The sequence below is a fragment of the Dermochelys coriacea genome, chromosome 19, assembly GCF_009764565.3.
Source record: "Dermochelys coriacea isolate rDerCor1 chromosome 19, rDerCor1.pri.v4, whole genome shotgun sequence".
Classification (NCBI taxonomy): Eukaryota; Metazoa; Chordata; order Testudines; family Dermochelyidae; genus Dermochelys; species Dermochelys coriacea.
This window is the reverse complement of record NC_050086.2, coordinates 15,393,977-15,417,669: the sequence shown is the minus strand read 5'-3', so window position 1 is coordinate 15,417,669 and position 23,693 is coordinate 15,393,977. Positions and strand designations below refer to the sequence as shown.

The following is a 23,693-nucleotide window of genomic DNA, read 5'->3' as shown; positions in this document are numbered from 1 at the left end:
CAGTTGCCAGCGAAACCAGTTTAGCTGGACAAGGAATAACATAGAAATAGTCTTACACAGAGCACCTGTCCCTGTTTGGAGCCCAGTCATTCAGCTACTCACCTTTAGCTTTTGAAACATCCCAATTTTTGTGATCTGCAGGAGGGCTCACAAATGGTAGCGGCCGCTACATCTCCGCTGCCCCTGGAGCTGAAGCCAAGTACCGCAGCGCAAGCAGTGTCTCTAGCCTCTTCAGCCCCAGCAACACACTGTTCCCCTCCTCTCGCCTGCGCTACGGGATGTCTGATGTCATGCCCTCTGGCCGAAGCAGGCTGCTCGAAGACTTCCGCAATAACCGGTACCCTAACCTACAGCTCAGGGAGATTGCCGGGCACATCATGGAGTTTTCCCAGGATCAGCATGGATCCAGGTGGGATTAAAAACAATACACAAGATGGCACTTTTAGGACACTCCCTTCTTGTTCAGCTCAGTGTGCAGTGGACATCAGAAGTCCAAAAGCAAGGAGGCTCTACACAGGAGCGGAAACTGTGCCACCAAGTCGCTTCACTCTCATGCTCCTTTTTGTAGATACTCTGCCACTAGTGTTTTGTCCCCAAGTGCTTTGTGTGTAAATAGGAGCATTCTCATTACATAATTAACCTGCTTGCTGTGCCAGCATCACTTCATGCTCCCAGTGTTCAAAGGGCTGTCCAAGCAGGAAGTAACCAATAACCCTGCATCAGGTTGTGCTTTGCTGTGCAATGGGGAGATTCTTGGGATATTTGTACTTGTGCCATCACCTAGAGTTTCAAATAGGCACTGTATATAACTCGGTTTATTTTGAGCCAGAAAACGTGGGGCTTTGGAATGGGTTTTTAGTAGAACGAATTCAGTGAGGGAGTATGTGCCAGTAGCCCTCTGAATTATAACATCACACCAATCCTGTTCCTCAGGTTTATTCAGCTGAAACTGGAGCGTGCCACCCCTGCTGAGCGCCAGCTTGTGTTCAATGAAATCCTACAGGCAGCTTACCAACTGATGGTCGATGTGTTTGGCAATTACGTCATACAGAAGTTCTTTGAAGTGAGTTTTCATTCCCTTCTTTGCTAGTCCCTGTCTGATGGGAACTAATCCTGGGGCACTTGAGGGTAGCTCTGTAAAGACCCTGCCACCAAATAAGGGTAAGAGATTGCTCAACACTGACAGGGTAGTCACTCCTCTCCAGATGCTGCTAAATTTTCCCTGCTGGGGTGACTCAGGCCTGAGGCTCTTAAACGCTTCGGAAGAGTACTTATTTTGCCTTTAGGATGCACCAGGAGTCAGATGTCTCTTTAAAAATTCTCCCATCCTAGATCCTCTACAATAGGGGCAGGCAAACTTTTTGGTCTGAGGGCCACATCCTGTTTCCAAAATTGTATGGAGGACTGGTTAGGGGAGGCTTGCTTTGAATGCATGGTCTTTCCAGGAACTTTTTCAGTGTCACTATGTTAATCAGCTGGTAGTGTCTGAATGTGATGGGTTCAGTACCTTTGTCACTTGACTTCTGTTGAATGTATCAGGCATGTCTGGCACACAATCACCTCCCTATTTTGTTGATACACACCCAGAGAGCATGCAGTTCTTTCAGGGACTCCACATGCTTGCCTGGGCTTTGAAATGCGAAACCCAGAGATTTTAATATTACAACCTGCTTACTGCCCCTCCTCTCCCAGTCTATTCCTGGGCTTCGCAAGGGTCTGGTGCATGTTAGAACAACAGTGTCTGTCCTCCTTTCTAGTTTGGCAGTCTTGATCAGAAGCTGGCCTTGGCAGAACGTATCCGTGGGCACGTTCTGTCCCTGGCTTTGCAGATGTACGGCTGTAGAGTTATTCAGAAGGCTCTTGAGTTTATCCCCCCAGACCAGCAGGTAATTGTAAGTTTCCATTTTAACTTTCTTCTTGATGTTGAATGTTTCTTGCTGTTTGGTACTTGAATTATTATACACTTGTTGCATTGTTTTTGTCTGTCGGGGGTTTTCCTTAGATTTGGTTTGTGGTATATATGTTATGTTTCATGTGCATGATAAGTGGGTGACATTCTGTGAATCCATTACAGACAAGGAATGCCATCAGACTGTGCCATCTCACAGTTAAACAATTTCCAGTGTTTCCTGTAATCACACTGTAATGTGGCACGTGGGGAGGTTGATAGTGAATTGGCAGACGTCTATTTAAATCCCTCCAAGTAAACAATTCCCAAATTGTTGCCTTTTGTCACTCAATAGGACCTTGCTGCATTAATGTAGGAGGTCAGAATCCTGCCTTTCAACATCAACTATATACTTAATGCACTCTTGCGTACTTGGGAGTAATTCTTTATTCCTTCCAAGACATTAGCCAGAGAGATCAAGTATTAGACACACATGGGAAATCACCTAGATTCTGCTGCGAACAGACTGGCGAAGATCCCATTCCCTCATCCAGGATTTCATTAACAATGTAGATATTTAAAATGAGAAATGCAGTGCATGATCCAGCTTCCAAAGATTTTTGGAAATCACAATTTAAGGATCTCTCATTGGCTTATTAAAGCCCATTTCAGTTTTTAATTTAAAAGTATATTTACTTCAGGTCAGGCCTGAGCTATTTCTTCAGCACAGCAATAGGGAGGGGTAGCTGTGCTGCACGAAATCATGGTGTGGGGGCCCAAGAGAAGTTCTGATCAGTCTAAGTCTTTGCTGAATTAATGTCCCAGTATGGTGCGGAGCAGTTCTCTGATCCTGAAAGTGGCATCGTTTGGATCAGTTGTAAAAGTGAAATCCTGAAATAAAAAGTTGTTTTTATAGATTCCACACCATGTTTTATAAGAGTGGAGCTGTTAGCTCCACTGTCGCCTAAACTCCTATTATAATTAGATTAATCTTACCTGAGTTCCACTTACTTTGTCCTGTACTATTGTGTGGCATTGCTGTGCTCCGAATAATTATCGCCATCTACTCCAGCAATGGCAGCATTTCATTGATGACTAAAGTATTTCTCATGTAGTTCCACTTCAGATTTTTTTAATGTAAGTTCTCTGCGTTCTATATTATTCATATGAATGCTAACTGCAATGCATATGGATGTTTGAGACAGGATGCTTGTCGGTTGTTCCTTAACTAGACAACTGCTTCACCTAACTTTGTGATCATAAATGGCTTTTTATTAGTTATCTGTGTAGCACAATAAGCTTAGTGCGTAGCATCGCCGCATCATCAACTGTTTCATTACAGTAGTGAGGAGACGCAACCAAGTTCTTCATGGAGGACTTTTAAACTTTAGATTTAGCATGGATGTCCTTTGGGGTTTTTTTTGTTTGTTTGGGTTTTTTTGGGTGTGTGGGGTTTTGTTTTGTTTTTGTTTTTTTTGTTATGAATGAAGATTCTGCATGGATATTTGTCAGCTATGAACTCCAGAGGTGCTTTCTGTTTGTATCTGTCTTTCTTTCCAATAGAATGAGATGGTACGGGAGCTAGATGGCCATGTACTGAAGTGTGTGAAAGACCAGAATGGTAATCACGTGGTGCAGAAGTGTATTGAGTGTGTACAGCCTCAGTCCCTGCAGTTTATCATTGATGCATTTAAGGGGCAGGTAAGTTCTTGAGAAGATAGAAGTAAAATGTTGATCCCTCATTATTTGTGTTGTTTAGTATCACTTTTTGAACAGAAGCTTAGTTGCTATAACTCACTCAGACCCTTGGGTTTTCAGCTTTAACAGTTTTTTTTTCCTGCAAACGCCATTGGGAAGAATTTAGCGATAAAATATGGCTGGACACCTCTTCAGCCACAAGCATTGTCCTTTTGCCTGCAGATATATCACATAGAGCAGCCTTGCAAAAATCTATTTCACTGGAACAAGTAATATTTTTTTTGGTGGGTGAACAATTAGGTTTTTTCCATGAATCTTCATAGTAAGGATGATGAGTATGCTTTGCTTTGTGGCTGGACTAGTAAATTTTCATTGTGACATTTGATTTGAAAAGCTTTCCCAAGGGTCCAGTTGTGGGCCAGAAAGTTTAATTTAATTTATCTCCAGAGATGTAGAGCCATTTCTGCCCCATTCCATTCCTGGAACTCCTAGTATGCTTATGAATAACCATTTAATTATGTAGCAGCCTTTATTTGTGCTATTGTAGTTCAGTTATCTTGACCTTTTCATTATAAAATCCCTATTTTAAGTGTCTCCAACTCTGCTGCCATAATTGGCTTTGAATTGAAGCTGAAAGACGAAATCCCAGCCTGAAAGTGAGTTTTTGTTTTGATGCTAGGAATCTTTCAGTCATAATTTTGCTTACATTTTAAAGTGCACTTACGGTCAGAAAAGTAACAGTTAAAAAAACCACCTTCTTATACATTGAGTCTTCTTGATGGTTGTTTTCAAGTTGCTTCTTTCTTTACTAACGCACCCAGTTTGTTTATTACCATTAGCATTGCAAAACCAGTCAGCTGTAGGGCAGCAAGCAAGATTCTAGCCTGCCATGTTACTTAACAAGCTAGCCAGTTACGTTCTAACTCTTCCAGTGGAGTATCGATGCGGGAGGCAGTCTAAAAGGCAGAAAGAGAATCGCTAGAAACTTAGATCCCAGACACTGGCAGTTAGAAAAATCTTTTCTCATCTTGTGAAGTGAGCCAGTTCCATCTGGACTTTATACTGAAAGAGTAAACATGGCACCTCAAGATCATGTCAGAATTTAACTGCCTTTGAAGAGCCTTTTGTGGCTTGTTCAATTCACAAGAAGCTTTTTATTATAATTTTTATAGTCCATTAGGCTGAGATAGAGTAGCAGCTTTGTGTTAATCGGTTTTAAACAGCTGAAGAGAATATTTTGCTTTAAATAACAAGTTGAGCAAGAGTGCTTGAATGAGTAGGGAGGTGAGTTTTTCCCAACCTATTCTCATCCTTTTGGAAGGGAGAAGATTCTGTGACACTTGGTACCCTTATAATGAAATGGTAAGGTTGTAAAATAAACACAGAGTTGAGGAAATTCAGTTATCAGTGTATTTTATCATGTGTCCTCAGTGCTGATTGAAGGACAGAATATACTTCACCCTCCACTAAGCTTTTTTACCTGTCACCTCTTTAAGCCACTTCTTATATAATTTTTGGCATGTAACTATAGTTGATAACCAGCATAAAGTATCCATACAGCCAAAACAGAAAGTTATAAAACAGTCTTTATAATAACAACATACAGCTCTTGTAAAGCGCTTTACAAGGAAGGTTAATATCTTTATCCCCATTTTACAAATGGGGAAACTGAGGCAGAGACGTAGCTTGTCCAAGGACACCCAGCAGACCAGTGGTGCGATGCTGTCGCCCGTTGCTGGAACCCCACGGGGGCCCCCCTCAGAGGCTGTCGCCTGTTGCTGGAACCCTGTAAGGAGTGGGGGGACCTTCAGGAGGCTGTAGCCCCTCGCAGCAATCCTGGGGCAGAAGCACAAAACGTCATGGAGGTCTCTGGAAGTCACAGATTCTGTGACTTCTGTGACGTAAACGTAGCCTTACTACTTACAGTGTGGCCTGGTAGATAGAGCAATAAACTGGGACACAGAAGACCTGAGCACTAGCAATCATTCAGTCATAATTTTGGTTATATGTGTGGAACGGATTCAGTGAATAAGATGCTGCTATTTTTACCATCACTTTTCTATTCAATTATAAAGAATGCTTAAGCTTCAAAAAGTGGGACTAAAAGAAGTGTTTCCTGTTCTGACTTGTATCTGTTGAATACAGGTATTCGCATTGTCTACACATCCATACGGCTGTCGTGTGATTCAGCGGATCCTAGAGCATTGTCTGCCTGAGCAGACTCTTCCCATCTTGGAGGAGCTTCATCAACACACCGAGCAGCTTGTGCAGGTAGTGGGCAGGAATTAGGAGGGAGGTTGCTGCACAGCCTGTTTTAGTTACTGCTCTGTATTGCGGAAGTTTTGGGGCTCTGGTATGGCCGGTGCTGTACAGACGTACAGTAAGGACAGTCTCTTCCTCAGGGAGCTTACAGTCTAACTAGGGACAAGATGTAATGGGGGTAGCCGACAACCAGGGGAGGAGGGAGAAGACAAGGGTGGCAGCATAAAAGGAACCCAAGATTGCAAGTATTATAATCTAAGGGTATGTCTAGACCAGTGGTTCTCAATCAGGGCTACATGTACCCCTGGGGGTACACAGAGGTCTTCAAGGGGGTACAGCAAGTCATCTAGAGATTTGCCTAGTTTTCCAACAGGTTACATAAAGAGCACTAGTGAAGTCAGTACAAACTAAAATTTCACATGGACAATGACTTGTTTGTACTGCTCTATATGCTATACTTACAATGCAATGTATAATATTTATATTTAAATTGATTTATTTTATAATTATGTGGCAAAAATGAGAAAGGAAGCAATTTTTCAGTAATAGTGTGGCTGTGACGCTTCTTTATTTTTATGTCTGATTTTGTAAGCAAATAGTTTTTAATTGAGGTGAAACTTGGGGGTACGCAGCACAAATCAGACTCCTGAAAAGTTGCAGTAATCTGGAAAGGTTGAGAGCTGCTGATCTAGACAGTATGTGGAAGAGTGCTTCTCAGCATGCGTAGACAGACGTGCACTAGTTGTGCTCAAGCTAGTATGCTAAAAATAACAGTGTATCTGTGGCAGCATGGACAGGGGTTCAGGCTAGCCACCTGAGTACGTACTAGGGGGGTCAGGCGCATTTGTACTCAGGGGACTAATCTGAGCCACCATCCATGCTGCCTGCCAAAGCCACATGCAGAGCTAGTGCATGTCTCGCAACCCATGCTGGGGAGCACCCTCCCAGCTGTTGTATAGATATACCTTCTGTGTACAAATTGGAAGCATTAAAGCTTTTTAGCCTTTTGAAAAGTGAAGAAAATAAATTATTGGCTCACTGGCAGGCCACACACCTAGCCATTCTCACTGGATGTTACAGTACAGGGTGGGGCAGGTGGAGTGTCTCAAGAAGGGACGTGAAGGGAGGACGGGATTGGCTTTGTGAACTGTGTTAGTATTCTAGTGTAAGTGTTTCAGTATTCTAGAACTTGGAGGTTGAGGACATTTGAAATGGTTTCTTTGCTTAAGCAGTTAGTATAATCAACATGCTTCATGCTCAAGAACCAATTATTCTGAATTATAATTGGCACAGAGTTAGTGTTTTATGTCGTATTAAAATTTTAGAACGTGACCTTCTCTAGCAGTAGAAATATTGATTATATCATTTAAGCTAATTATAGACTAATTAGTGTGTAGTTAAACTAAAGTTTACAAAACTTACTAGCACAGGGAGCTGATTTAGTGTTAATGGTTTCCATATGCTTTGTTACAGGATCAATATGGGAACTATGTTATCCAGCATGTACTAGAACATGGTCGGCCTGAGGACAAAAGCAAGATCGTAGCAGAAATTAGAGGCAACGTGCTCGTGTTGAGTCAACATAAATTTGCCAGGTTTGCATTTGCTTCGTAAAGTCCAAATCCTATAAAAACACTGTTTCTCCTACATGTGCTAGCATGCCAGAAGATAGAAGTAGCATGTCAGGAAAGTATCTTTACACAGTTATTCCAAATTGCTTCCTCCCTGGCTTGCCTTACTGAGGTGTACTAACCATCTCCCATGCAGAGTGTTAATCAGTTCATTGTCTCCCCTGTGCAGCACACAACAGTTGTAGCAAATCACTTGGTGATTCTGTGCTATAAACCCAGGTCCTCTAGAACAAAAATTGAGACTAGCAAACCCTTTTCACTTTTTGTACGTCATATTTTACACTTGGACCTCCAGAGATGACAGGCAGTAGCAGTCATGTGCCTTCCTATCAAACAGAGTAATTATGGAAGGTGTTCACCGAAACTAAGATATCACATCCCTCTTTTAATTGTCCTGCATTTCCCTGTTCTAACCCAGGATCTCCTTTCAAGTTGAAATACAATGCTAAGAGGGACATGCTAAGGACAACTCAGATCCCACTGTGATGTATGTGATATAAGATAGACCTACACTTAAAATTTTACACTATAGGCTTTCAGACTAGGGATGCACAAGTTAATTTGGATGAAATAAGACCTGAGCTTATCCTTTGCTCAAATTGCTTATCAAATCCAAGGTTTGAAATAGTGCAGTAAATGTCTTTTTTTGCATGTGCTTCTGTGCTTCCTAGTATTGCTTAGGATGTGAAACAGCAGTTCTAGAAAGACTGCTCTTGGATGTATGCATCTCAGCCCAAACCATGAAATCCTGTAAATCTTGCCCCGCTCCTTGTTCTTGTGAATTTTCCAGATCAAAGGGATGTGGATGAGCTTTTAAATATTAGTCTGTGTGAGCCTTTTGAGCTTTGTCCTTAATAGAAACCAAAAGTTCTTTCGTCAAGAATCCAAAATATCATGCTGCTGAATTTCCATACCAGCACTTCCTGGCTTTCCTAAAGGCCATTCTCGGTTAGAGACCCCAAGATCATCACACTTTGAATGGAAAGCTAAATTGGGTTATTGTGGGGTGACATACTACCACCTTCTTGTGTTGCAGCAATGTTGTGGAGAAATGTGTTACTCATGCCTCCCGCACGGAGCGTGCCATGTTGATTGATGAGGTGTGCACTATGAACGACGGCCCTCACAGTGCCTTATACACCATGATGAAAGATCAGTATGCCAACTACGTGGTACAGAAAATGATTGATGTGGCAGAACCAGCTCAACGGAAGATTGTCATGCACAAGGTAAGCAGCTGCCACCAGTTACTAACAGAAGGGTTTGTGCTTGGGAATCATCATAGAATTTGGAGTGTGTAGCACAAACATCTAAGTGGCTGGAACTTAAACCTCTTCAGAGTGCAACCTATCAGTCAGGTTGTCAATGCATTGAACTGCTTAGTGCCAAGCATTGCGTGTTACATTCTAAGACAAATTCATTAATCTCTAGCAGTAAGAATGAGGAATTCCTCCTGATAAAGTTGATATTTAGTGAGCTGTGCATGGCTCTGATCCTGGCACTTTCAAAAATCATGAGAGTTGAGAGGCAGTCCTGAGATCCTAAAAATATTCCCTGAAAGCTGGTGTTTCAAGCATATCTCTCTCTCTAGAGTGACTCATACTTGTCTCATCATGAGGACTGCCATTGGTTTATCCCTCCTAGCAGGTACACCATTTACACACTTGGAGGTAAAATTATCTAGGATCTTTACCAGTCTTTTTTGGCCTACTTACGTGCATGTGAACATGTATAACAAAATTTATAACAAAAGTGCTGATACAATTTGGGCTGTAACAAAGCCAGCTAGACATGTTGAAATTCAGGTACGTTTCAGAGGTCTGGCGATGATGACACACTTGCCCTCACTGAGAACGCTGTTCAATAATGAGAACCTCACCATGTACTCAGAGGAGCTGAGCCAGACTTCTAGAAACAGCTGAATCCAGAGCTGTTAACAGGAATTCTAAGGACAGTCACCATGTTTGTCATTTCATACTGAAACATTACAACAGCACTTTAAATAGACTTTCTTTAAAAACTTGATGTAACTTTTATGCTGTGGAGTATGTAGGCTTCATCCATTTGGAATATGCAGCATACACTGCATTTAAAAAGCTAGTGTCAGATTAAAAATTACTTTTAAACAAATTTCCTTGTTAGCAAGAACACCTTAGATTAATCAAATTGAAGCCTCAATTTTGCTTTCTATCTTTAGTTGCACTGTTTGCTCTCTGCATTTTTCTGAGCTTGGTGAGTTAATACATTAGTCAGTTTTACTTTTGTTTGTCAGTTTTGAATCTGTTTCAGATTCTCAGGCATTAGTACGCTGTTGCAGTGTTTGAGTTTACAAAGATTACAAGATTGGATTTGTGTTCTTTTTTTAAATCAGGAACAAATTTGTCTTAAATATTGCAATACTACCAACCTGGATTCAAAATAATGAGATTTTAAAAAATAATAATTTTGGGCTTTTTATTTGCTTTCTGTTTTTTGAACCTTTAGCAGTTGTGTTTTCAAGCTTTTCTCTACAACCACAAAGGACAGAAACTTGTTTAAAAAACCTCCCCCTAAATCTGAGATTTTCATACAATCACACAACTGCAGGGATTGGGGCTGTATGAAAAGTACCAATTATAGCTAGACTAATAATACAATTATGAGAGTTGCCAACATGGGAATGTAAAATCTAAATGCTGGGATTTTCAGTGGAACCCAAGGGAGTCGGGTACCAAATCCTAATGAAATTGAATTCCTTTAGACTCCTTTGAGAATTGAAGCTAGATATTAAGTCATTTGAACAGACAGTGTTCCTTTAAAATAAAAGGCGCATGTATGTAATTTGTACACCACAGTGTGTGTGGGGTTGTCTGCTTGGGGAAGTTAACTGGTATAGTTTTGGTGGAATAATTATCATTTAAAACAATCTACAGGCAAAGGCTAAAATTCTGAACGGGGCTTAATTATCTGCTGCCAAGATGGAGGGCATAATCTGAAATAATGTAATTTAATTCTGGAGGTGGGTATTTATACCAGCATATAATTCTGCAGTAACTATGCTGTCGCTTGGGGGGGAGGGGTGTTAGTACCTTGTGCTTCCTTCTGTCAAGCCAGTTCCTTTCCTTTGATCAGAATAAGCAGCTAATTAGGTTTCTGTGTAACTATGTCATGGGCGTAGTTTTAAATATAGTCTATCTTCTACAGCGCTCATTCAAAATAATGGACTTTGCTTGTAGATTTGTTTTGTTGGCAGTTTTCTACAGCCAGTTTATTGATGCAATGCCATTATACTATAAAAACAATACATCTATTTTAACACACAAGAATATGACCAAACCATTAAACCATATACAATCACCAAATTGGACAGTGAAAACTCAGAAAAGAATCACAGATGCAGGCTATTGAGGGATATGACCAAAAAAACACGGTTGTGGAGTTAGAAAAGGAGTACTTGTGGCACCTTAGAGACTAACAAATTTATTTGAGCATAAGCTTTCATGAGCTACAGCTCACTTCATCGGATGCGTTGCGGAGTTAGCGTGTTTTCTACAGCCAGTTTCCAAATTATCCAGTTGAACCTGCTTTGGAAATATTAGGGTGAGGAAGGGAAAGGCATAAAGGTTTGTGATGTTTACAAGACCGATAATAGGGTTCTTGAGGTTAAATGGGCTCAAATCAACTAGTGCCTGATTAAACGAAGAGGGGGTGGATTTAGGATTCCCTACCTTAGGGAAATGGAACAATAATGTATTTTTCTTTCCCAGGGAGGAGAGGAGAAGGAGAAAATATTTATGCATCAATATTCAATGTATTTACTCACCATTCCTATAATTTCAACCTTGAAATTAAAATATGACTTCTTGTTACGTCGTTGAAGAAATACACAAGCAGTGTGGACCTTTCTCTTGTATCGCTGTCATGACTCATCCTTTTCTTAGGACTTGTCTACATAGAGAAATTGAGTGACAGAACTACAGTGGTATAATTACATGTACTCCAGCTAGGCCCCTGTGTAGATGCTCTATTTCAGAATAAAAGTGACTTTTGCCCCAGAATAGTATCCCCATGGGGAGTTATACTGTTATAGTTCTGCCAGTTAATTTCCCCATGAAGACAAGTCCCTCATAAACATTGGGATTAGAAATCTGATCAGAACTGTTCAGGAATTGTCCATCAGAATGATTTTCTGGTGGAAAATGTTCTTTCCACAACATTGAAATTTTCCATCTGGAAAATCGAAAAGCAATTCCCAGTAGGCAGGAAGTGAAATTGACGAGAGCCTTCCAGGTGAGGCTGAATGCCCCAACTCTCTACCTCCCTGGCTGTCAGCCTCCTCCCAGCTTTGGCAGCCAGCAGTCCACTTGGAAGGCTCTTGTTGGTTTCACCTTGTCTGTAGAAAGCTGAAAAATTCCAATTTCTTTCAATGGGATTTTCCTGGAAATCCCTTCCCTTGGAAAACTTCACATTTTTGTTCCAAGGCAGGATGAAAAGACAGACTTTTTCAAAAATACAATGTTTTTCGTGAGATGGGATTTCCATTTTCCAGTCACCTCTAAATCAAACTGCTCTTAAACAGAGGACACTGCCCACCTAAAAGTAACCCAGACTGCTTTTAGTTTTCCTTTGCTAAAGTCACTGCTGCACTTACATTACTGAACTATAAATTAAAATTAAACCAATAAGGTATTAGAATAGGGTTCTAAAGTGTAGTCTATAGATCAGATGTTCCAAAGAAGGCTGGCTGAGCACATGGTGCTGGCTCTCTTCCTTGTTTCCAACTGCTAAAGTTTTTATTAAAAGGCCACTAAAATACATTACTTTCCTAATGTCACTTTTCCATGTTAGCAATTGATCAATGGGAGGGGAGTTGTGGCTGGGTGATGGGAAATGGGAGAGGAGGTGACTATTATGGTATAAGACTGTGTCCTTGAAGGAGTACAGAAATCCCTCAGGGCGTATGTGGTTCTGGTTTCTAAACTTCCATAAACCTTTTTGTCTCCTAGATCCGGCCTCACATTGCCACCCTGCGCAAGTACACCTATGGCAAGCACATTTTGGCCAAGCTGGAGAAATATTACATGAAAAATGGGGTTGACTTAGGGCCAATTTGTGGACCACCAAATGGTATCATTTGAGACAATGAATTTCAGAGAAACTCACTGGCCATCAGGCATTTAAAAACCAGCAACCGACAATATTCCAATATACAGTTAGAAAATGTTTTATGGTTGCTAAACTACTAAAAATACAAACAAAAAATAAGCCTTTGTAAATTTCTTTAATTTTATTATGCATAACATGTACTAATTATTTTTTTTAATTAACTAATTGCCCTGCTGTTTTACTGGTGTATAGAATACTTGTACATAGGTATCAAATGTACATGGGAGGCCACATTTTTGTTCACTGTTGTATCTATATTCCAAATGTGGAAACTTTCAGGGTGGTTGGTTTGAAGAAGAAAAAATGTTTTTAATTCATCCGCCTCGCAGGTGACTTTTTTGCAAATACCTGTTTTTCTCCTTTTATTCAAAACTCAGCAAGAAGTTTGAATTTTAGTTAAATGGCAAAAAAAAACCGCATTTAACGCTGTTTATAAATATTAAAAAAAAATTCAACTTGCTAAAGCTTCAGTTTAAAAAATTTTTTAAGTTTTTGAAACTTTTTAATTGCTTTTTCTGTTTTGTTTTTGGCGTATAACATGCTAAAGAAGGTAGCTTAGCAGTCAGTTTTGAAAGAAAACATAAGCACCCAGAAAGTTTTTAAATCAAGAAGGGCGGGTGTATTTGTTTACTGCCTACTCAGTTTGTTCTGTTAACACTGAAAGACAAAATTTGATTATTTAGCATGAGGAAAAAAAAATCCAACTCAGCTTTGGTCTTGCTTCTATAAATATATAGTGTATACTTGGTGTAGACTTTACATATATAAAAATTTGTAGTATTTTCTTGTTTTGATGTCTAATCTGTATCTATAATGTACCCTAGTAGTGGAACATACTTTTGATTGTACAATTGTACATTTGTAAACCTCTGTAATGTAAATGTGGAGAAGTTTGAATCAACATAAACCCGTTTTTTGGTAAGAAAAAAATTAGCAAAACCTGTGCATTTCAGTGTATATTCACACCTTTTATGGTCGTAGCATATAGTGTTGTATATTGTAAATTGTAATTTCAACCAGAAGTAAATTTTTTCTTTTGAAGGAAATGTTCTCTTTATACAGCCTAGTTAATGTTTAAAAAAAAAAAAAAAAGCTTGGTTTTATTTGTCACCTAGTCGAACAGTAGCGATCCTTTCTAAATGTTATACAGAATGATTCAGTTCAAAATAGTGTTTTTTTGAATCTTAAAGTAATGTTTTGCTTATTTTGTGACAGTAAAAAAAAAAGTGCAAAAGTACAGAATCCCCTAGTTTTCCTTACAATCAGAGTCCCCTTTCACCTTGTAAAGTGTGAATCACCTCCCCTTTTTGTACAGAAGATGAACTGTATTTTGCATTTTGTCTACTTGTAAGTGAATGTAACATACTGTCAATTTTCCTTGTTTGAATATAGAATTGTAACACTACACGGTGTACATTTACAGAGCCTTGTGTATATTTCCAATGAACTTTTTTGCAAGCACACTTGTAACCATATGTGTATAATTAACAAACCTGTGTATGCTTATGCCTGGGCGACTATTTTTTGTAACTCTTGTGTAGATTGTCTCTAAACAACGTGTGATCTTTATTTTGAAAAATACAGAACTTTGGAATCTGGGTTTGTGCTTTATTTGAACATTTTAAGTATAGTGCCACCAGGACAAATTTTCTTATTGCCTTTGCCTCTTTCTTTCTGGTCTTAAGGATCTCTCTCAAAACAATTTATAAAGGATGATGCATTGGGTAGGAATCTGTGGATAGTAATTCCATGCTTGAACAATAAGAATATAGCAGTAGGGATATATTACAGATCACCTGACCAGGATGGTGATAGTGACTGTGAAATGCTCAGGGAGATTAGAGAGGCTATTAAAGTAAAAAACAATGGGGGATTTCAACTATCCCCATATTGACTTCATATACATCACCTCAGGAAGGGATGCAGAGAGAGAGTTTCTTGACACCTTAAATGACTGCTTCTTGGAGCAGCTAGTCCTGGAACTCACAAGAGGAGAGGCAATTCTTTATTTAGTCCTAAGTGGAGCACAGGATCAGGTCCAAGAGCTGAATATAGCTGGACCGCTTGTTAATAGGGACCATAATATAATTACATTTAACATCCCTGTGACAGGGAAAATGGTCCAACACTGTAGCATTTAATTTCAGAAAGGGGAACTACACAAAAATGAGGAGGTTAGTTAAACAGAAACTAAAAGGTACAGCACCAAAAGTAAAATCCCTGCAAGCTGCATGGAAACTTTTTCAAGACACCATAATAGAAGCTCAACTTAAATGTATACCCCAAATTAAAAAACAGAGAGAACCAAAAAAGAGCCACCATGACTAAACAAAGTAAAAGGAGCAGTGAGAGGCAAAAAGGCATCATTTAAAAAGTGGAAGTTAAATCCTAATGAAGAAAACAGAAAGTAGCATAAACTGGCAAATGAAGTGTAAAAATATAATTAGGAAGGCCAAAAAAGAATTTGAAAAATAGCTAGCCAAAGACTCAAAAAGTAATAGCAATAAAAATTCTAAGTACATCAGAAGCAGGAAGCCTGCTAAACAACCAGTGGGGCCACTGGACGATCAAGATGCTAAAGGAGCACTCAAGGACGATAAGGCCATTGCGGAGAAACTAAATTCATTCTTTGCATCGGTCTTCATGGTTGAGGATGTGAGGGAAATTCTCAAACCTGAGCCATTCTTTTTAGGTGACAAATCTGAGGAACTCTCCCAGATTGAGGAGTCATTAGAGGAGATTTTGGAACAAATTGATAAACTAAACTAATATGTCACCAGGATCCGATGGTATTCACCCAAGAGTTCTATCATTTAAATCAGCTTCTGTACCAAAATGACTGGAGGATAGCTAATATGATGCCAATTTTTAAAAAGGGCTCCAGGGGAGACCCTGGCAATTACAGGCCAGTAAGCCTGACTTTAGTACTAGGCAAACTGGTTGAAACTATAGTAAAGAACAAAATTGTCAGACACAGATGAGCATAATTTGTTGGGGAAGAGTCAACATGGTTTTAGTAAAGGGAAATCATGCCTCGCCATTCTACTACAATTCTGGAGGAGGTCAACGAGCATGTGGACAACGGAGATCCAGTGGCTATAGTAAAAAGAAAAGGAGTACTTGTGGCACCTTAGAGACTAACCAATTTATTAGAGCATAAGCTTTCGTGAGCTACAGCTCACTTCATATAGTGTATTTAGATTTTCAGAAAGCCTCTGACAAGATCCCTCACCAAAGGCTCTTAAGCAAAATAAGCAGTCATGAGCTAAGAGGGAAAGTCCTCCCATGGATTGGTAACCGGTTAAAAAATAGGAAACAAAGGGTAGGAATAAATGGTCAGTTTTCAGAATGGAGAGAGGTAAATAGTGGTGTCCCCCAGGGGTCTGTCCTGGGCCCAGTCCTATTTAACATATTCATAAATGATCTGGAAAAAGGGATAAACGGTAAGGTGGGAAAATTTTCAGATACAAAGCTACTCAAGATAGTTAAGTCCCAGGCAGACTGCGAAGAGCTACGAAAGGATTTTGTGACTGGGCAACAAAATGGCAGATGAAATTCAGTGTTAATAAATGCAAAGTAATGCACACTAGAAAATATAAACCCAGCTGTACATATACAATGTTTCCACTCAAGAAAGAGATCTTGGAGTCATTGTGGATCGTTCTCTGAAAACATCCACTCAATGTGCAGCTGCAGTCAAAAAAGCAAGCAATGTTGCGAATCCTTAAGAAAGGGATAGATAAGACAGAAAATATCATATTGCCTCTATATAAATCCATGGTACACCCACATAGAATCATAGGGTTGGAAGGGACCTCAGGATGTCATCTAGTCCAACCCCCTGCTCAAAAGCAGGACCAATCCCCAATTTTTGCCCCCAGATCCCTAAATGGCCCCCTCAAGGCTTGAACTCACAACCCTGGGTTTAGCAGGCCAATGCTCAAACCACTGAGATATCCCTCCCCCCCATCATTTGGAAACTCCCTCAAGGAAACTACTTTACTTTGGTTGGTACAATTAGATTGAACAAGGCTGCTGAAAGTTTTGAAACTGAACTCTAACTCAAATAAATTTGTTAGTCTCTAAGGTGCCACAAGTACTCCTTTTCTTTTTGCGAATACAGACTAACACGACTGCTACTCTGAACTCTAACTATGGATCATGATGCCTAAAAGGCATTAATCTGATGTTATATGTTCCCATGCATGAAAGGAATAGAATAGCCTTCCTCCTACAAAGTCCAGGGATGCCTGGTAAGTGTACCTTCATTACTGCTTAAAGGAGGTGGGTAGCAATGTCCAGGTACCTATGACCTCTTTCTTGAATGAAGGAGGTGCACTTGAAGCACCCTTTCCAGATGAACTGTAGCTGCTTTATAAGGGCATATGATCTGGCTTCTTAAAACTGTGCCTAGAGTAACAGAAACTGCCACATATATGTTGTACCCTGCAGAAGGCCAAAGTTTTTGTCTGTTCTCTACACCTTTAACTACAATGAGCTTCCTTTTGAAAGGTCATCATTGTACTCAGTGAGCTCCTCTTCGAATATCTTAAAAAGCACTTTTCACAAACACGCAGAATAGCAGGGCTTGGACTTAAATGCAGCTGAAGTCTCAGAGAATAGCTGGCTAATTCTATAGATTCTCAGCTCTTGCCCTGTGAAGGGAGGTGGAGTTAGTGTCTGGTGGAAGGATTCTGGTGGGTGTTTCCAAGGATGGCAGGAAAGAAACAAGATATTCCTGGCCCTCTCCCTGTTTGCACAGCACATCAGTCATGCTGTTCTCAGACTTGCTTCTAGCCTGGCATTGAGTGAGCAACTCATAGAGCTCTCAAGTGGAGATGTGACTGTGGTTGTCTGTTTGCCTTATCAGAAATAAAGTAATTTATAGTGACATATATTCTTCGGGCTACGGTCCACAGATCAGTTACAATGAGCACTCCAGCCTGTTTGCTGCTTGGGACAGAATCTGACCCTTCTGTCACTGGGAGCAGGGCAATGTGCTGTCTCCTGAATTTCCTTAGTTATTTTCCATCCCCCACAGGTGCAGACAGGTTCAAACCTTGTCTGTTGCAGAGCCTGTCTTAAGAAGATTCCAAAATTTCAAGGGGTTTTCAAGGAAGCTTTCTGATTCAGTCCAGAGAATGGATTCCAGAAGGAGAATGCACAGCACCCACTAGCTGGAACACAATTCATTAAAGTTTCAAGGAATGGTTCCTCCTATGGATAACAGACCTGTCCTGGTTGCAAATGTCAATGAATCTGATACGGTTTTCATAAAAACTGGGAAGAACACAATCAGCCCTATTAGAGAGATTCGCCTCTCTTGTGTACTGCCCACCTGGGGGAGAAGAACACCAAACACTTACATGGCAGAAGTTACACTAATAGAGCAGCTCCTACACCCAGAAATCTCTCTCTCATCATAAGTCAATTTGGTTGGCTGGCGACTGAGCTCTTTTCATCTGGAAACAGCAAATTAAGAGCCCCTCAGCCTCTGTTAGGACCAAGGAGGTGAGCTGAATAATCTCTTACAAAGCTGGGCAAGGTCCCTAATGTATGCATTCCCACCTTTTCCACTGCTCCCCAGGACAATACAAAAGACAGGAGGGAGGGAGCGGTGATACTGTTTATTCCTTTCTGGCAAAAGAGGCTACGCTCTCAGGTCTGATGACCCTAGCACTGGATCTTTGGACGTCTCTCACAGAGGTCTGTTATTGTAAAGTTAATCCTCCATCCAGGACCAGACACGTTTAAAATAAATACTTGGAGGAAGTGATTATTGCTGGCATGGACCCCAAAAGAGATGTCAACAACAACAACAAAAAAACAAAAACAAAAAACAAAAAACTTATTCCAGTGGCTGGTGCAAAGTCCATAATTTAACTGCCAGGTTAAACCAAAGAAACGGCCTTGATATCCTCCAGGACTGTTTCACTGTGGGTGAACAAGAGTGTCCAAGCATAAAGGTCAAATCTCCCTGTCATGTTCTCAGCATGTCCAGGAAAAGGAAAATCCTTTTTTGTAAATCCTTTTTTGGATTTGTAAAAATCCAAACATCAAATGCTTCCTTAGGACATCAACTTTATTCCAACTTCATAAGATCAGAGAGCACAACCTTGGAAATTCTTTCTGCTCCTTACAGCACTACCCAGACAGATTCCCCCATAGGAGGTGTTGTACTTCCTATCCATTAGAGTAGACCTCCCAAAGACTACTATCTCCAATCACATGAGTATTTTTAATTTGAAATTACAAGCTTTCTCTAATGAGACCCAGTATTATACTTTTAATTCAAACAGATAGCCCTCAACTGGCATAGCAAATCACTCCTTAAGTAAATTCAAGAAATATTCCCTCTTCAGTTAAGCATCCAATTCCAGTCCTTAACAACACTGACAATCACAGGGCAAAAAAACACATCGTCTGTACTGAGACTGGCGAGAGAGCCCGATGGCCATCAATATTTAAGTTCACCAAGTTCTGCCATTTCCTTTCTTTTTGGCAGAAGTCTTAGTGCCCAGGGAAAGATGGAGGAGATAGATTATTTATAAAGAATCTTGTTTTGGATGTCCATATTTAAAGAATAATCATGCTTTTCAACCAGAGGCACGCTTCTATGAAAATCCCATTTTAACAGATCTGTGGACCTCAGTGCAAAGAAAAGGAAAATTTATCCATGCTTACCTGAAATTTTCCTTTTGTTGGGTAATAAAGTCCACAGATCCAGCCCACCCAGGAGACAAACTGATGATCCAGAACAGAGATGGAAATTGATATCCAAGGATTTGCGGTTTGTCATCATTATGCAGAATGTACCATTCTCTGGAGAGATTGTTGTTTTTTTCTCAAATTACATTTAATACAGTCTGTGATTTAAGAATGTAGATTTGAATTAACCTGGCTGTGGAAGTTCTCAATTGGAGGAAACTTCAGAAGGTAGGGCACTTCTCCCCTGCCAAAAGAAAAGAAGTACTTGTGGCACCTCAGAGTACTCCTTTTCTTTTTGCAGATACAGACTAACATGGCTGCTACTCTGAAACCTTCCCTGCCAGTGACTGGCAGGTCTGATCCTGCCACTGAACTGCAAGCAGGTGGAAAAATGCATGGTACTGGCTCTATGGATCTTATTAATCAGAGAGAAGACATTTTCAGGTAGCTATGGATACATATTTCTATTGTCACTATGTGTGTGTGTTTACGGAAGCACAAATGTGAAAGACAGCAGCAGTAGCAAACATCACTCTGGGCTTCAGACCTAGAGGTACTGTTCCTACAACAGGGTCCAACTAAGGGAGGCAGGGATGGCAACGACTACCTAAGAGAGTCCAACTGCAGACTCTGGAAGGAATGAGGGGTGATGGGCTTGAGGCCTTGGAGCAGATGGGATACCAGGAGACATGCCTAAAGAAAGCGGATTAAGGCTCTTTAGCAGTCCCTGCATCTTGAATACTGCTTGCAGATGTGGTTGCCCCATCTCAAAAAAGATGTATTGGAATTGGAAAAGGTTCAGAAAAGGGCAACAACAATGATTGGGGCATGGAACAGCTGCCAAATGTGGAGATTAATAAAACTGGGACATTTCAGCTTGGAAAAGATGACCGGGGCTGGGGTAGGGGGGATATGGCAGAGGTCTATAAAATCACGACAGGTGTGAAGAAAGTAAATCAGGAAGTGTTATTTACTCCTTCTCTTAACACACAAACCTAGGGGCCACCAAATGAAAGGAATAGGCAGTAGGTTTAAAAAAAAAGGAAGTATTTTTTTGCACAATGCACAGTCAGTCTGTGGAATTCCTTGCCAGAGGATGTTGTGAAGGCCAAGACTAACAGGGTTCAAAAAAGAACTAGATAAATTCATAGAGGATAGGTCCATCAATGGCTATTAACCAGGATGCGTAGGGATGTTGTCCCTAGCCTCTGTTTGCCAGAAGCTGAGAGTGGATGACAGGGGATGGCTCATTTGATGATATGTTCTGTTCATTCCCTTTGAAGCACCTGGCATCGGCCTCTGTCAGAAGGCTGGATTTTGAGCTAGATGAACATTTGGTCCGACCCAGTCTGGCCATTCTTATGTTCTAAAGCATAGCCTTACTAAACTGAGCACTTGGTTTTAACATGTATTGGAATGAACAATATGATTAACAAGGTATTTCCTAGTTCCATGTGAAATTAATATTTTTGTATGTATCATGGTTTGAAATCTTAAAAAGAACATGGGAGATTGCCTTTAATGAGGCTACTCTTATGGGTGAAATTAAGCACATGCATAAAAACTTGTGGGAGTACAAAGGGACTTAAGTTAAGCACATATCTCAGTATCTCCAGTGGGGTCTAAGGCCCAGATCCTCAAAGATATTTAAACTTTCAGGAAGTTCAGTGCCAAAAATACCTTTAGGACCTGGGTTTCAATGACTGTGTTTCCTTAAAATTCTGCACCACATTGTCACAAAACTCCATTTCCCAGTTTAGTTTTTTTAGGTGTTAAAATAATACTCCATGTCTCTGTGTCCATCAACAGCACCCCCCAGGTGAACTGGCATTGTTTTAATCAGATAGTTTTGACACTTATTTTAAAGCTTAGATCAACTAGTAGGTTTTCCACTACTTCCCCCCCGCCCAGATTTTTAAGTTAGTCTCTGCGTGCAGTAAGCAGTAATGTCACACTGTCAAATGCAGCCAGCTGCAGTTCATGAAAGGTGTTTTGTTATGCATATGTGCTATCACACTGAAAATTCAAAGCCTTTCTTACCTCTTGAATGCTTATTGTAGCATAATAGTACTTGACACTTAGTCCCTTTCATGCAAGGAGCTGGGAATGCTTTACTGGTATTAATTAATTTTTGCAGCACTCCTCTGAGCTGGGAAGGTTTTACTGCCATTGTACTGAGGCAGGGCGAAGGGAAGGGCCAACATCTGCAGTAGCCGTAAGCTGACTTTAGACATACTGAGCCTGGTAATCAGTAGTGCTGCGGCCACCTCTCTGGGGCAAGGCAAAAGGGGATGGGCACCTCTGGATATCAGCCCTTAAGTGTCCCAACTGGGGCCAAAGTCCGTGGCCAATCTTATTTAGCAAAGCTGGGCCTTAGGCCCTGATTTTCAGAGGTAACAAACACCTATTGCTCTTATTGGCTTTAACTGAGTTGTAGTGATTCATTAGCTCTGCAAGCTTAGGCCCAGGCTCCTGAGTTGGGCACAAAATTTGGGCCTAAAGTAGCTTGATCATCTCACTGGTAGAGCCTCCATCAGGGAGAGCACCTAAGAGACTTGCTTCCTAATTCTAACCCTTAGCCATAGGTGCCAAGTCTGTGGGTGCTCCGGGGCTGGAGCACCCACGGGAAAAAATTGGTGGGTGCTCTGCACCCACCCGCAGCTCCCTGCCCCTCCCCAGCTCACAGCCACCTCCTCCCCTGAGCACCCCGCTTCTCCCAGTGCTTGCCGCTGCAAAACATCTGTTTTGCGGCATAACAAGCTATGGTGGGGGGGAGGAGTGGGAATGCAGTGTGCTCAGGGGAAGAGGTGGGGCCAGGGTGGGGATTTGGGGAAGGGGTCCAATAGGGGCAGGGAGGGGGGAGTTGGGGCGGGGACTTTGGGGAAGGGGTTGGAATGGGGGCAGGGCAGGGGGGATCAAGCAGCGCCAGAAGAAGTTGGTGTCTATGCCCTTAGCCCTCCACTTCTCAAGAGTTAACTGAAAGGTGCTTCTCTTCTGATACGATTGCCGTGCTGTCTCTACAGAATACACAAGCTAGTGGCGTCAGAGCAGAGTGGTGCCATGTTAGCCATCTTCCCAATGGGGCACGCACCTTTGTACTGTGTGGCATTGGTCAGCTGGCCGGATGTACCAGGAGTCCTCTTGCCTTTTTTTAAAATCTCATTTTAGAGGCACCAGTGCTCTGCTGTATTAGTGCAGTATCATGTGTTCATAACTGTTTCAGTAGTTTCCTAAATCAGTGCATTCTAAAACCCCACGAAAGACTAAACGCAATATGAGAATCCAGAGATGCTATCCTTAACTATATGGCATGGGCCATTACCACCCAACAGACTTAGAAGCACTGAAGAGTTTTACACAGCTTAACTTCTCCCTCGTCCTGCAGCTTTGAATGGGGAGAGAACCTGAGCACCTACCGTTGTAGAGAATTCAGATTCAAATTAGGGACAGATAACTGTAAAGTTGATTAACCACTGGGACTAACTACCAAGGGAAGAGGTAAATACTCCATCTCTTGACTACTTCAAAGCAAGACAGGTTGCCTTGCTGGAAGATATGCTTTAGTCAAACGTACAAGTTATTGAGCTCAATGCAGGGATAACTGAGTGAAATGTAATGGCCTGTGGTAAACAGTAGGTCAGACTAGATGGTCCTTCTTGGCTTTAAGAATCTAAGAAAGCGAAATGCTGAGATGTGTAGATACAAAATGTGCCACATCCCCCTGATGCGACATTTCCCGTGTGTGACCCAAAGTGACCTTAATAATTGGCTTGTCCATCACAGTGCTATTGGAAATACCCCAGATTGGGGACTGATAATGGACGGAACCTGGAATTGACTCACTCCTTGCTGCATGTGTCCCGTGGGCTTCAAACCACAAAAGCCTGCAGCATCTGTCAATGCAGGAGTTAATAAATCGAAGATCAGCAAAGCTGCATGTCTTAGCTTTGTCATCTGCAAAGCAAGGACAGGGCATGTGGGACACACAAGGATTTTTCTAGGGTTGTGAAACCATTTTGTCCCCTTCTGAAAACAATGGCTTGGAGAGGCTCTTTCAGGAACAAAATGATCAGAGTTCCACTAAAGATGACTCCAAAGCCTCAGATCCAGGCTCAGTTTTGAGGAAGTTCAGACTGAGATTTAAGCTTTACAGTGTCTCTAGATACCCCAACAGTAGACTGTCTGAGTACCTCACAGACATCTGTGAACTAGGGATGATTAAGTGACATGTCCAAGGCCTCACGGGAAATCTGTATCAGTCACAGATCTGTTTTGTCTCATAGACTCATAAACTTTAAGGTCAGAAGGGACCGTTATGATCATCTAATCTGACCTCGTGCACAATGCAGGCCCCCCCAATC

General features: G+C 41.1%; 1 protein-coding gene and 1 non-coding gene across 16 annotated transcripts in view; both read left to right on the top strand.

Annotated features, from left to right (window-relative positions):
• PUM1 (pumilio RNA binding family member 1) overlaps nt 1-14,222 on the top strand; it is a 120,921-nt gene extending 106,699 nt beyond the window's left edge. For 9 of the 15 annotated variants that reach the window (XM_038377386.2, XM_038377387.2, XM_038377385.2 and 6 more), the window contains 8 exons: nt 142-409; nt 934-1,063; nt 1,758-1,892; nt 3,452-3,589; nt 5,732-5,857; nt 7,322-7,443; nt 8,516-8,708; nt 12,465-14,222. In XM_038377386.2, coding sequence (XP_038233314.1) covers nt 142-409; nt 934-1,063; nt 1,758-1,892; nt 3,452-3,589; nt 5,732-5,857; nt 7,322-7,443; nt 8,516-8,708; nt 12,465-12,596 — 1,244 coding nt within the window. In that variant the 3' untranslated portion in view covers nt 12,597-14,222. The remainder of the gene's footprint in view (nt 1-141; nt 410-933; nt 1,064-1,757; nt 1,893-3,451; nt 3,590-5,731; nt 5,858-7,321; nt 7,444-8,515; nt 8,709-12,464) is intronic. The other 6 variants (XM_038377383.2, XM_038377382.2, XM_038377380.2 and 3 more) reach the window with 1 other exon arrangement.
• Nucleotides 9,299-9,384, top strand: LOC119845588. Its single transcript, XR_005289642.1, has one exon. It is a non-coding gene; the product is annotated as a small nucleolar RNA SNORD103/SNORD85 (small nucleolar RNA).
• Nucleotides 14,223-23,693: the final 9,471 nt, after the last annotated feature.